The sequence below is a fragment of the Larus michahellis genome, chromosome 2 (genome assembly GCF_964199755.1).
Source record: "Larus michahellis chromosome 2, bLarMic1.1, whole genome shotgun sequence".
In the NCBI taxonomy this organism is placed as follows: Eukaryota; Metazoa; Chordata; class Aves; order Charadriiformes; family Laridae; genus Larus; species Larus michahellis.
Genome location: NC_133897.1, coordinates 60093378 through 60107855, shown reverse-complemented (window position 1 = coordinate 60107855; position 14478 = coordinate 60093378). Strand labels below are relative to the sequence as shown.

At 36.0% G+C, this 14478-nt stretch overlaps 1 protein-coding gene across 1 annotated transcript in view; it reads right to left on the bottom strand.

Annotated features, from left to right (window-relative positions):
• Positions 1-14478, bottom strand: part of CNTNAP2 (contactin associated protein 2) — a 1161641-nt gene that overhangs the window by 767270 nt on the left and 379893 nt on the right. Inside the window, exon 3 of the mRNA XM_074575643.1 lies at positions 6235-6428. Coding sequence (XP_074431744.1) covers positions 6235-6428 — 194 coding nt within the window. The remainder of the gene's footprint in view (positions 1-6234; positions 6429-14478) is intronic.

The window sequence follows — 14478 nt, the reverse complement described above, 5'->3', positions numbered from 1 at the left end:
TAGAGGGAGACACTGTCTGCCAGCGCATGAGGAGGAATTTTGTCTTGTGTCTACTTGGCATACTCTGTGATAGATTAAAATAGTTCTGTTTGTGCCTCTGGAGATAGCCTAATACAATTATAGAATCTTTCTCTAGAGAATCTTTCTGTATTGCTACAGGATGAGTAGCTTGCAGTGAAAAAAAAAATCGTAACTTTCCATCTGATCAAAACCATTTCCAAAATGTCAGTGTATCTTTCCCTTAAAAAATGTTATTTAAAATTATAAGCAAACTCATGAATCCATGTTTCTGCTAAAAATAACATAAAAGATTTTTTTTTCCTGCACAAAATATGCAATTTCAATAATTCTAAACAAAAATATGTTTATAAGATCTTATAATCAGGCCATAGCTTCATATGTGAAATATATTACTAGTTAGAGTCCTGTAAGTATCTATTTTAGTTTTTCAGAAAAGCCAGGATTTCAAACTAGCATTATGGTTTATCCCAATTTGGTGTTAATCTTAGTATTCCAACATTTAAAAGGCCATCAGATCTTCTGTCATTTTAACACAAATACAGTCTGTGGCTGTGACAGCATTTGGCATAGACATATTTTGCCATGATATTCCAGATAACCCCAAGCGTGTTTCTCTAAATGCATTAAAAGTTCATACAATTTTTCTTAACAGATTCCACGCAGAGAAGAGGAGATTAGGAAACGGGTTTCATCAGGATAGCATTGATGTTTATCTGTAAAGTACTTTTCTTCAGGGTTTCCAAAAATTCCTTGTCAGCAACTGCCTGAATTTCTAAAGGTGTCCTATCAACACTTACATTTTTTGACGTAACAGCAAGCAGAGACTGTTACATAGATCTATAAAAGAGTTTAGCTTCACTACAGCAAAAGAAATATTTTCCTGTATCCATACCCTTTCAGTCATGGGCCCTCAATGTATAGGTTAGCAACATGCACCAAGCGCGGAGACATATTGACTTCGGTGGGAGTTACAACACCTCATTCGCTCAATACACCCATAAAAGCGATATTGGCTGTTGCAAGTGAATGGAGTAATCTTTATAAGATAAAGCCATGGGAGACAGGGACTCAGAGACATAACATCCAGGCAAGCTAAGGCATAATGAAATTAATAAAAGGCACTCAAGAGATTGCAGGGGAAAAATGAGATTTTTTTTTTTCCCCACAGGAAAGGAAAGTTAACATTTAAAAAAGGTGTTTCTAGTAATAAAATACCTGGAGAATTAAGAGCCAGTAAAAATGACACTGGTCACCTTGCAGGCATCGCTATGGAGACAGCAAGATACCAGACATAAAAATCCTTCCAGACAGGATAGGTCAGGGCATCCTTAAATAGAAAACAACAATAAATTCACAACATTCCCAAAAGACTTCAGGGCCTTGCTATAAACACTAGTCAAAACTTTTGCACTGACTAATATATCAAACCACTTTGTCAGGTTTAAATAGGTCTGCACAGTATCTGATATTCTAGTAGCAACAAGAAATGGCAAGTCACAGACCATTCTAATCACATTTCATATTTTTTAAATGTTCCCATAACTGCAAGTCAGAATAATATCATATAAACTAAATTGGTTTAAGAAGATAATTTAATTCATCAGAAGCACTTTAAAAAAAAAATTATAAAAAAAGGCAAAAGAACCCAGGCCCATAAGCCCATTACCCTAGGAACTCTTTCTACGATATAAGTTTCCACTCAAGATCTCATGGAGTAATCACAAAAAAGAGGAGAGCAGCAGTATCAAACTCAAGACCTCTTTCGTTGCATACTTCATTAACGTTGTTTAGTTTAGGGTCATGGAAATAAGTTGGCTCTCAGGGAAAAAGCAGTGACAGTTTTTACAAAGCAAATAATTCTTGTCCTAGCAGAGTGAGTGCATGCTAGAATTTATTCTTCTTCAGTTGTGGCTGCTATACACAAATCATTGTATTCTAAGACGCGTGTAGTAAGTCCTTGGTTAGCAATAAATGATGCTCTGTTGGGCAGGTGGAAGGAACTGGGAATGTGATGAGGCTTGCAGATTTTTCTCCGAATAATCTAACCAGAATTAGCATGTCAGGATGAACAGAAACACTGAGCAGATGGCTCCCGCATAATTTCAGCTAGGTAGAGCTGCAGATGATCGCCTTATATCTACCTAGACATTAAATGTTACTTTTGGTCTGTCTGATGGTTGGTATTCCAAAGACACCCAAGAGTATTAAACATTTGAAGTATTGAAGAACTTGAAACAGTTAATAATACAACTCACTATTACTTCGTTTCACAATGAATTTTGTCTCAACACCATGTCAAAATACTCTGAAGTGCTGAGAGCTCATTTTCCTGTGCAAGCTAAATCTACCGTGCTGCACCAACTTCCTTCCTTCGAGACAAAGGCGAATCATGTAAATGAAGAGACTGCATTTTTCAAACAGTAAGCTGCTCCTCAGTGCCCAGAGAAATGCAACATTCATTTTACAGTTAACACACTGGATTTCTGATTATTTCATCTAAAAAAGGAACAGAATGAGCAGTATTAAAAGAAAAACAAAAAGTGTTTAAAGCCAGTAGGTAAATAGATAAATTAAATTCCTTTGCAAAAATAATTCTTCATAATGAAAGCTATGTAATCACTCAATATCTTTTCAGTAATAAAAATACTACAAAAGCACGTTTTATACATAATTCACTTTAAGTTTAATTAAACTGAACGAAAAACAACAAAACCAGAAAAACATAACTGCTTTCAACTGAAGCAGCAGCCACTCCGTCCAGGGCTAAATTTTCTGTAAAAAAGCAAAATCTGCTTTCACTTCCATCTTTGTAACTCCATTGATGTTCAGAGGCTGAAGATAAGAGTCACAGAATATAATTTGGAGGTTATGTGCAAAGGGTCTGCACTCCACCTTTCCCATCAATATTTTTTTTTTAAACTCATAATTATAGTAACACTTTCTCCTTCATCACCCTGACTTTGATATCCCCAAGAATAAGAAAATGAGATGGATGAGAGCTTATCACAAGTTCTACTGGAGTAAGCAAATGTTAAAAGATGATACCTCATAAGACCTCTTCAATTGTACCAAGCATCTTCCAATTTCCTTTAGGAAAGGCCTGCATCTTACTTAGAGGTGCTCAGCTCCGCTATTGGTACTTATCATTTGAGTCCCAATTTTTTCATAAGATGTTAGCATTTTCTTATTATACCTATAGGGCATATTTGCATTATGCTTAGTGTAAGGCATTTACCCCATCTATATCTGAGTCAGGAAATAGTATTATATGGAGAATCACGTCTGGTATGTATTCTTTAGGCAAACAGACAGATGGCATTGATGTAGAAACCAAAATGAGCATCTATACCAAAACAAAGGTATATTGTGTACACAAAACGCCCCAGTGGATTGACGTATGAAGGGAAACCTCATGACCTATCAAAATTAGAATCTCAGACTACAAGAGTGAAGGTAGGAGAGGTGATCAAAATTCTCTAGTTGCTAGGCATTTTATGGAAAGAGGCCACATTCACTCATCTTATTAAAATTCATGGAAATTGAAAATATCCGAAAGCCCAGGAGGGGTGGGGTCAGAAAATCTATTTCACAGAACTGGGAAGCTTGCTCTAAATTCACCTTGAAAGCACTTTCCCCATCACAGATTTCCTGAGAGCCTTTTGATTTCTCTCCTACTTAGGAGATAATTATAGAACTTTTTTCCTCCCTGACTAATGCATACAGAAGGGGGTCACTTCAGCATTTTATCCAGATTATCATGGTTTGTTCTTAACTAGATCTTTGTTGGAAATTATTTCTCCTTTGCTGTTTCTCCAACTCCTCCAGCAAGCTTTATTTTTATTTCATTCTATTTCTCATATCTCATCCTCTGGCTGTATCATTTGATATCATAACTGTTTCAGTATTAAATATTGTTGAACTCTGCACTCCTATTTTCCTCTTTTTCTTTGCTTTCTCCTTTAATTTTAAATTTACTGTTGTCAGGAATCAATGACACTCAAGCATGGGGATGATGGAAGAGAGACATTAATCAAAGGCTATATAGCCCTTTCCTCTTGGGAATAAAACTTCTAAAAGGTACAAATCCAAAGGGAAACAGTAAATACTTCCAAAAAGGATTTCTAAGGGCACTGGAATCAACTGAGGTTTTTCAGATCACCACAGTCAGGAACAATCTGACTTTCTGAGTTTAAATTGCCAGTGGCAGATACTTGGCTGATATGGTCTGCTCTGGCCCTCACAGCTTCTGCTGCTTTTAATTTCTTGTAAAAAGTGACACTAAGAGGAAGATGCGATGGGGAATTCTGCGCCACCCCAGGGAATCCTGGGAAATCCACATCAGGGAATTCTGTCTTCTCGTAACAGTACTACAATAGTACAACAGTATTGCTCTATGCTCAGGCACCTCCCCTGCCTTGGGAACTTATTATGTTTAAGACTTACTAATAGCTAATAAGCACAGGGTTTTCAAGATTAAACCGAGGTTCAGATGTCATTTAACAACAGAAACAACACTGGTTTAGGCATGTTAGAAGTAGAGTCAAGACTCCTAGGTTGTTTCAGGGTTTTTTTGCTAGTAGCTCAGCTTTATTCTTAAAAAGAAAGCCGGGATAGGGTAGTTTGTAGTTGTTGGTTGTGGTTGGTTTTTTTTTTTTTTTTTTTAAACTGCTTTTCTAGCGTGGGATTAAAATTGCAGAACATGAACAGCAGGAGTACTGCAGTGAACAGCTTGCTAAGTATATCCCAAAGACTTAGCGTTCCAAATAGACGTATCGGGCTTCTGTGTATCTCCTCCCCTGTTTTTGCAAGTGATATTGATGATCAATAACAGACCAACAGTATTCCCCCTGAATTCATCAATCATACATAATTGCTAATAAAGAGAAAAATGAAGTGTTCTTTCACGAAGAAGCTTTCAGTATTTCTGTATTAAGAAACAATGTAAGAATAAAGACTTTCTACAAAACCCTCAGAAAGGTGGGCCACTTTGGAAACAAACAGTCACAGCTGTGACTAAATCAACTAAGATCTTCCCTTCAAGGTAATAAGAACAGGTTTTTCCTCAGCCTACCTGTCCTGCTATTCATATTGTTCACTCAGCCAGCTGCATAGCCCTTTCCCATTCTCCTAAGACAAGTTCTTCATTATTTCAATAGTAGTTACCAGAGAAGCTTTTCTACATCTAATATAATATAAACACTAAACGCTGTAAGTATTTTATATACATAAGCGGCCTTAAAAGAGAAACTTTTTATATTGATCAAGCTTAGGCACAAGTGCCCCCTAACCCTGATGAACAACACTCCTATCACCAAGTTCTAAGGAATCTAAAGCAGCAACTCATGTTTTTCTCTTCACTCCTGTCTGTCCCCCGACTTTCATTTCTCCCACTTTCAGAATCCTATCCGGCACATGGAAAAGGCTTATTCAATAAATCAATACTCTAATAAAAAATGACTGCTTCTATGTACTCCACATGTTAAGTGAGTTTTTCTTATACAGATAAAACCATTCACCTTGTGCTCTATATTTGACATTCATTTTTACTAACAGACTTTAATAAAAGAAGCACCTGGCAAAAACGTGACTCTAAAATAGCACGATGTTAAATCTTGTCTGCTTTGACAATGTTTTTCTGACGAGGCATAATAGCTAATCAGTTTAATTTGGTTTCAGAAAGAATGATAGCATTTTGCTGTTTTCAAAGTATACTTTTGAAAAAGATAAGTCATCTCAAAAAGCTGCTATGAGGATAGGCATGTTAAGTAATAGCTACCGTTTTTTTTCTGCAAAATGGAAGGCTACTGTTTTCAGCAAGAATTAAATTAGAGCTTATCCATGATAAATGTAAAATACAAACCCAAATTATATGCTTTCTGCTAAAATTATTATAGCATAAATATCCCTGTAGCACCTACATGGAAAACAATATATACATGATAAAAATGCTCCCCAGCACATATACACACAAAGAACAAATTACCTTCCAAAATGTTATTTTTAAGAGTCGAATTTTCAAAACTACTTTTTTTTCCCTTATATTTATTCAGCAAATATAGATACTGCAAATTGTTCTTGTTGAAATATGTTCTGAGCTAAGCTCTGTTCTGTCCTCGCAAAAACAACACTGAAAAGTTGCACGAGGTGCAGGGTTCCTAAAAACACAGTCAACATCGTTACAGCATACACTTCCATTTTACACCAATCACTTACCCAGATATTTCCATCCTGGTGGTACGGTTTCCAGTTTCTCCCTGTATCACTATAGAGCATCCGATACTGAGTGACCCAGTCAGAACTGCTATACCTGCCTTGAGTCGCAATGGCACTGATCTGCTTCCTGTTCCCAAAATCCACCTGCAGCCATTGGTAATGATCGCTGTCTGATGGAGACCAACCTCCTGCACCTGTTGGGTTGAAACAGAACAGAGAGATTTAGACCTCAAACACTCGCTTTGAAGTGAACACATTGTGAAGATGCTGATAGCTGGAAGGTAGCCCAGCTGAGAGGAGTATAATAACAAAAAAAAACCTGAACGTATACAAGAGAAATATGATTGCATATTTTTTTTAAAAAATGCATCTTTAGCACAGGCTTCAAATGCATTGACTCTGTTGCCTTAATCATTTTATGATATAATTATAATGATCTAATGGGCTGCCTACTAACAAATAAATGCCTTTATAATGCCTTAATTACAGTTTATTAGTTTTTGCCAAATTATAATTGTTCAAGGGTTGACCAATTTGCCATGAAATCCTTTGTCAGAGTAAGTTGGCACAAATCAATAACAATCTTTGGATTTTTCATGCCTTTTCAATAGCATTTCACATTAAAGAGATAATATAGATACAACAGGAGGAAATAAGAGCAAGCTTTCCTGTGTTTCACTATAGTGCACAAATTGAAAGATCTACTAGAAGAACTGAAAAAGGAGCAGGTACTGCAGCGGCTGGATCCAGTCTTGATCTGCTGGGTGTACAAGCTGTCACAGATTACAATGGCAGATGCCTCACAGAAGTATTATTGCTCTTTATGGGTCTATGAATTAACTTGATAGTAATACTATTAACAATATTCTTCTCAGCCACTAGACTACATTGAACTGTTCTAAATAAAGAAGGCCAATGATGCATAGATAAATGTAATATTAAGACATTAATGCAATTTCTTATTCTTCTGAAATAAAAAATATTAAGGGGAAAATTGCAGGTGGATACTGCAGAGAATGACGAAAATGCTAGAATAGATATTATAATGATATATTTATCATAATGATAAGTATTAGGAAATACACAAAACACCAAAAAAATCTATCAATACAGAGAAAAAGTGAAGAATCATTCTCTTTATATTCATAGCAAATGTTAAGACACAGAAAACAAAAACTTTACAGACTCAAAGTGATTACATGGTGGGGTTTTTTTTTTGCTTTTATTATAAGTTTGAAGCAAATAAATGGCCTGGCACACCATGAAATCACATAGTTTAGTCCATGGGCCAATTTTTGTTGCTTTTAATTTCACTTACAGACTTCAACTACTGACATAAACATAGCCCGATTGCCAAGCAAGAAACTCTGCTTTACTGCATCTTATATACTCCCATCATTAGGCGGCAGCATTGCCTCAGTCTTAGACAATTGTAAAACTCATTCAGCTCCTACAGGTGTTAATATTTGCAGGTCATAGAACATTTTAATGTTCCGATGTCAATGGGAACATTTGATGTCATAAGTGGTTGCCTTTCATTGTAATTAAAAGTGTAGCACTATGGCAATAACATCTAATTTCTCAAATTTTTTAAGATTCACAACAGGTGCTTTATCTCCGCATTACAGGTAATTATACCTAGCACTATAAACAGGATAGTACAGGGGTAGGGAATGGTTAAAACAACAACCACAAACAAACAAAAAAAAAACCCCACCAAACAAAACAAACCAAAACACCTTTACTAAAAGCACTTCCAGGGAAAAGTGTTCCCACGCATTCCCAAATTCAAACGAGCTCTGTTTTTGCAGAGAATGACAAGTGGTCATTTAAAAATAGAATGTAGTTTCTTCAGGACTACCATGCAAGGCACTTGGAACAGCTAGCTCTGCATACACGTCGTAGTAGCAGAGACGCCACTTTCTCTCCCTATCCAAACATCCCTGTCCAATTGGCATATCTGAGACTGATGGCACACAAAGCATAAGAAGCTGCCCCTGTACAGAAACCACCTTTGTAAAAAGATCATTTGGTGGCTCCAGAATAAGTAAGGTTCAAATGTGAACATTCAAAAGTTATTATGAAAGTCAGAGCTGATAAATCCATCAATAAAATGTCCTTCAGCAATGCAACTGCTGAAAAAGGATAGCTGTAAGAAGGCTGAAATAGACATTATGGTTTTCACATCTTTTACTTATGCACGAGATTTACACTAAAACAGGAGATTTTGTTACGCACTTTTAAAAGACAAAACTTTTAATGATTACATGATATAATTTTTTGCTTTTATTCATATTACTGAAATGAGACTTTGGCCTTCTTTAACCAATAAATATACTCATTCACTGTACATTGCAATTAGGTTTCAGAACGTCTTCACCTACAAATCCATTGAAGGGTTTGGAAAAAATGAGTGCTAACATTCAGTTTCCCATTTATTTGATTTAAGAAGACAAGGAAAACATTCTTCACATCATGCCTGGCAAAAGTTAGAGATATGTGACACAATAGTCACACCTAGGCCAGGAGATGGAAACAAGTACTGCAAGACAGACTGCCCTATAACCATTCCTAATAAGTGAGAGACAAGACTTTTAGTTAATATTGCAGACAGCAGCAAACAGTATTATCCCATTGGTTTCTTGACCTAATTCTCTGTCTCAGTTTCACATTTGCCTTCTGGTTTTTCCAAGCAAGTAAATAAATAAATAGTCAAAAAGACGAAGGAGAAGGACATTGGGTTATAGCTAAATGTTCTGCTTAGCAGACCAGCATGGGAAAGGAACGGTGATCAGTCTGGGGAGGCATCAGCCATTCACCAGAAACAGCCTGTGGGGATCAATTAAAAGTTTCCTCTTCCCCTTTGATTCACCAAGCTGTGTAATTTGGCGTGGTGATTACTTTGTTCATTTTGCTTCTGATATGTGTAACCTCTATTGATTCAAGGATTAATAAAAGTCCTTTTTTTCAGGTGCACGCTCTAAGTTATGAAAAAGTTGGATTATATAAAAATTTCCCTGCTGTGAGATCCTTGTAAAGGCCCTGAATTCATCGAAGGAATTTAAGCACGTTTGCATCTCCATTCACTCTAAAAGTGTACAAAAATCTCAAATTCCCAGAAATGTGTATGTGCTCATAGCTCAGCATACCATTAAATATTTTGCTGAATAATACCAGCTTCTTCACTGGAATGAAAAAGTGGTTTGATATTTGGCTGGGAACAGAAGAGTTCCTGACAAATAAAATATTTAACACATTTTGCCTTCTTAAAGGAGTGGTGAATTTGGAAATCAAACCTGATTTCCACAATATGGCATTATTTTCAACATACATTTACTTTTATGGCCAAGATATTACGACGGAACAACAAATTATCTTTAAGGAATGAGCAAAATGACAGCATGCTAGTAGTTTTCAGTAAGCATTACTTTGTACTGAAACTGCAATGGTATATTAGATTTGTTGAATAAATGCTATTCACAGTAGTATACTTCACACCTTGGTGTAAACTGTTTATTTTTAATGGTTACAGACTATATTCTGGATTGCATTAGATGCTTTATTTTGCACTCTTTATTATGTCAGAAAAAAGGCATTGGATACACGGGGTTTTTATATGATACTCTGTCTTACTTCAGGTACTGCCTTTTAAGCCAAATGCCACTATGAAATCAATGCGAGTTACAAATTATTACAAAGATATTAGAAGTACAAAGTCTTTAGAAGAAATTGAGCATATGCATATAATATAGTTTACTTTCATTAAACAGGTAAGGAGTATTTATGGGGTTCTTTGGTAGGAGAGGTGCAATGAATGCAATGGCGGACAATATCTGCTTCCTCTTTTAATTTTTATGCCATTCCAACATTTGACACGATCAAACATATTCACCCACTCAGCAGTCAAAATAATTGACTTGGTGACATTAACCAAGAGAGTCCCTGCATACTTTTATTTATACTGTATAGCACTTTACACTATAAACAGGGCAACTAATTTCAACATGAGCAAGAATGACTGTACATGAACCTTAGATAGTAGATCTCAGAGAACTGCAAGTTCAGCAACAGTGAAGTCAACATTGAGCACATGGCCCACATATCTCTGTGCATCCAAGAAACTTTCTCGTGCAGAAAAGCCTAAAAGTCCTACTCAGCAAAGCCAGCCAGTTTCAAAACAAGCTCCAGAAAGTCATTTGATCTGTTCCTACTGCAGACTGACCAAACAATGTGTAATGAGCCTGTTGCTGAAAAACACACTCGGTGATGCAGAAGACATAAAATTATATTCAGAATGCTAAGAACTTGTAAAAATTTAACCTTTTCATGATTTTTCACCAAATCAAGAAAATAGCTAACAAATAGCATTAGCATCTTTACAAGAGTTGAAGTTCAAAGATTTAGTTTTTTAAATTATGAAAACCCCAATAGCTTTCATGTTTTTATTGGATTTGATTATACAGGGTAATTCTATTGAAAACAATAAGAAAAATATAGCATATCTTTAAATGACACATGCAAAAGATAGCACTTAATATATTTCTAGAAGTATAAAGAATTCAAGGCAATGTTGGTCTATTTTTGCAAAATTTCATGAATAATTTCTTACTTTTACTTAATTATACATTTCAGCCCTCTATTCGAAGTTGAGTGAGCTGGCTCCCATTTAGTGTATACTAAGAAAGCCTACGTGATGAGTTAGCCTTACTTTCTTATCATTCCCCCCTGATAAATTATCAGTAAGTAGCAAAGCTGGGGTAGGCTTACAGATTTTAGATTTTTATCATCTGAACTGTCATACGCTACTGAGCTTACAAATCTATAAGAAGGGACATACTGATGCTTTTTTTAAATGTCTGTCCCATTTCAGTTAGAAATCTCCTTTCTTTTGAAATATTTGGTACTTTACTCTTCATCTGTTCCTTCATGACTGAAACTGGAAAGATTAATTTGCACTAGAAGAATCCATTCTTGTTTTAGTCACACTTGTTCATCATTCCCTACTTCAAATCACAATTTAAAAAAAAAAAAAACAAACCCCCAAAAACCAGCACTGCAGTAAGACTAGTTTTCTAGCCTTTTCAAATCAGTAACAAAAGGTTTCAATGACATGAATGAAAGGAGGAGAGGATCCTTAGTCAGAAATTTCATTAGAAAACAAACTATGAAAAGCTATAGATAGAAGACTTGGGATTTGTGGTAGTTATAATTCAAGGGATTACTTTATCTAATTGTAGAAAATTTCTATAGCCTTTCATCAAAGAAACCAAAAAAATGACTTTTTAAATAATTATGTAATAATAACCTGAAACATTCTTAAGAGTTGGAATCGGCTTATTTGTATGAGAAAAAAACAACCTAATCTTTCAATGAGAAATAACACTTTCTAGGTCACTGCAATAGCCTGAAATCAATACTGTTTGATACCTTGCTATTTTCCAAGACATTGCTTGTCATTCCTCTACATAAAAGATAAATCAAGACAAAAAGGAAAACTTTGAAATACTGAGATCATTCATTCACTGCACTTCAGAGAAAATATGGGCATCCATTTTCTGCAGTACCCTAGAAAACAATATAAAAGACCCAAACTTCTAAACTGCATAAATCTACCTGCACTGTTAGTTACCATAATGCTTAAGTAGAACATCAATGGTGGTTTCCATTTTTTGTTTGTCTTCCTCTGTTTGTCCATTTTATCATTGTAGATAAAGACTGTAATGTGTACAGGCAGTAAAACATTTAACTTTACACAGAGCAAATAATACCATAGCACTGGGTGGGTCAAGTCACACTGAAAAAAAGTTATGTACATACAGAAGTCTTGGATGATTAAACACTTTGCACTTCAAGCTGCTTCGGGCAAGGATCGCTTACACTCTGTATTAGGTAGGGCCCTCTAACAAAAGAGAATCCAGTCCTCATATAGGGCTCCACTAATTAAAGCAATCTTTTCCTGATATTGGCATGGATAAACACTGTTTTTTATTTCCTTATAATAAACAGCGTGCATTGTTATATTTCTTGTATTCATCTTCTGTTCTAGCTAAATTTGGATTTGCAACCCAGTCCCTGTCTTCAAGGTAGGGATTTGCGTTTGCATGTTTTAAGAGCTCTTCTTTCTGGCACATAAGAACAGCGGTGGAACTGCAGACAAGGCCATGCATGATGCTGATGATGAGCAAATAGTGAATGTTCTGCTTCAGAACAAGCAAAGCTTGATATTGAGAAGGCATTAAATTCTGAGAAAATAGCAGCATGATTATAGTCACCATCTATGTAAAATTACCTATATATATTTTGTAAAAAGTTAGATGTCACAGAGAAGGAGAAAGAGGACAAAAATGACAACAACTAGATTTTTTCTTCTCCAGAATTCATTATTAGAATTTACCCCAAGTCCATATTTATTAAAAACTGGCAAATTAGACCCAATCTTTGGCCTAACTCCCCATGAGTTTCAATAGCAGCTTTCCAGAGGGCTCCAAGCAAGCCTTGAAGCTCCAAGTACCCTGGAAAATAGATGTGATAAAATTCATTTTGCAAGGGTTGCAGAAGATAGGCAAGATCCAATATTCATTCCCCAAATTAGCCTCCCATCACAGCAGCTGAAAGTTGTAAGTCTACAGAGAGGTCAGCATCGGCATTAATCTTGACTTCCGAAAGGCTGAAGTAGCACATCAGCCTATCCAGTGTCCATCACTAGTCACTAGGAATGTTTCTACTGATTTCTAGTGGCACTGATCACTGTCGTCCCTTGGTGCGACTTGAACTCTGTGAAGAAGTATATATTTTTTTCATTAAACTATGTAATAATTTTTTGCCCCTTTCTTGGGGGGAGGGAGGAGGTAAGGGAGAATAAGGATTATCCCTTGCTCATGTCAGTATATATTTTTTGGATGTTGTTAGACTAATTTTAGAAGACTTCCCCTCTAGTAAAAAATAGACCGGGGGGGGGGGGGGCAGGGAGGAGAGACCCTAATTATATTTCTTAAAATTATTTCATTTTAATTTAAAACCCTGAAAGTTAAAAGTAGAAATAACCCAAGGGATAACAGTAGTTATCAGGATACAATCCACACAGATCTTTTTTAAAAGAACATTAAAATTACTGTATTATTTTTTAAATCCCAATAGATCTTTCTTACAGTAAATGCAATTAAAATAAATCCCTTGATGTAGTGTCTGCTTCTTAATACCCACTGCTTCCTAGTATATCTTAACTGAGCACAAACCACATTTAAGGGAATGAACAATCAATCTGCCCTAAGGAACAGTAGTGATATCTAACAATAAAAATGATGCAAAAAAGATCTCATCGTTGTCATTCACAGTTGTCAAACTCAAAACAGGGGAAAAAAATCATAAGCCTGAGGAGTCTCATATCCTGAATCCACTGTTGGGGAACAAACACTTTGCAGCTTTGGTTATTTTAATGAACACATCACTTTAAACTCTGCCTTTCCCATCTGTTCTGTTTTCTAATTACATAGGCAAAGAGAAGCTCATTCACAACTGCATCCTAATGGAATCTTAAACAAAACTCGGACGAGATTTAAATATTCTGTGTGCATCATCTGTATTCAAGGCATCAAGCAGCTTCTTCTCCATGAGGTGTTTTCTTGTTTTCTAGACAGAAAGTTGAGGCAAGGCGATGGATCACTGCGCCCTGGCATACAAACCCCTTGCATACAAAATAACCACAGTGGCATACAAAAGACAAGAAAGAGAGTACAGAGATCTCCCTTTCCTCACACCCCCTTTTCAAGTACCAGGACACAAATCTTTCATTGCATGTTTATGCATTGCAACACTGGGGTTTTCCTAACAAGTCAGGTCATATCCCTGGCAAGAACTAGCAAGTGTATAGCTAATAGATAGCAGACACTCACTGCCTCTGCAGTGTCTCTGCTGAGATATCAAGCCCTTATTAGCAGATTCTTATCCAAGATTTTAATGATGGTCAGATCAGGAATAGTGAAGTTTTACTGGCTGTGATTGAATAGCATTTACAGCACTTTGAAATCCAGATACAAGCTCATTATGACACTTCTGGTAGTTCTTGTAACTGTTGTGATCCCTCCTTAGCAGAGATGACAGAGAAAAAGGAATTAAAGTATTTCTGCACCTGATCTATACGATTTCAACAGCAATGAGATGCCTAAACAGTTTAGTCACCTAAATCATCCTATTCCCATTAGTGCAATCTGAAAAGTGATGGAAGGCAAAGCTGAAATTCTGTAA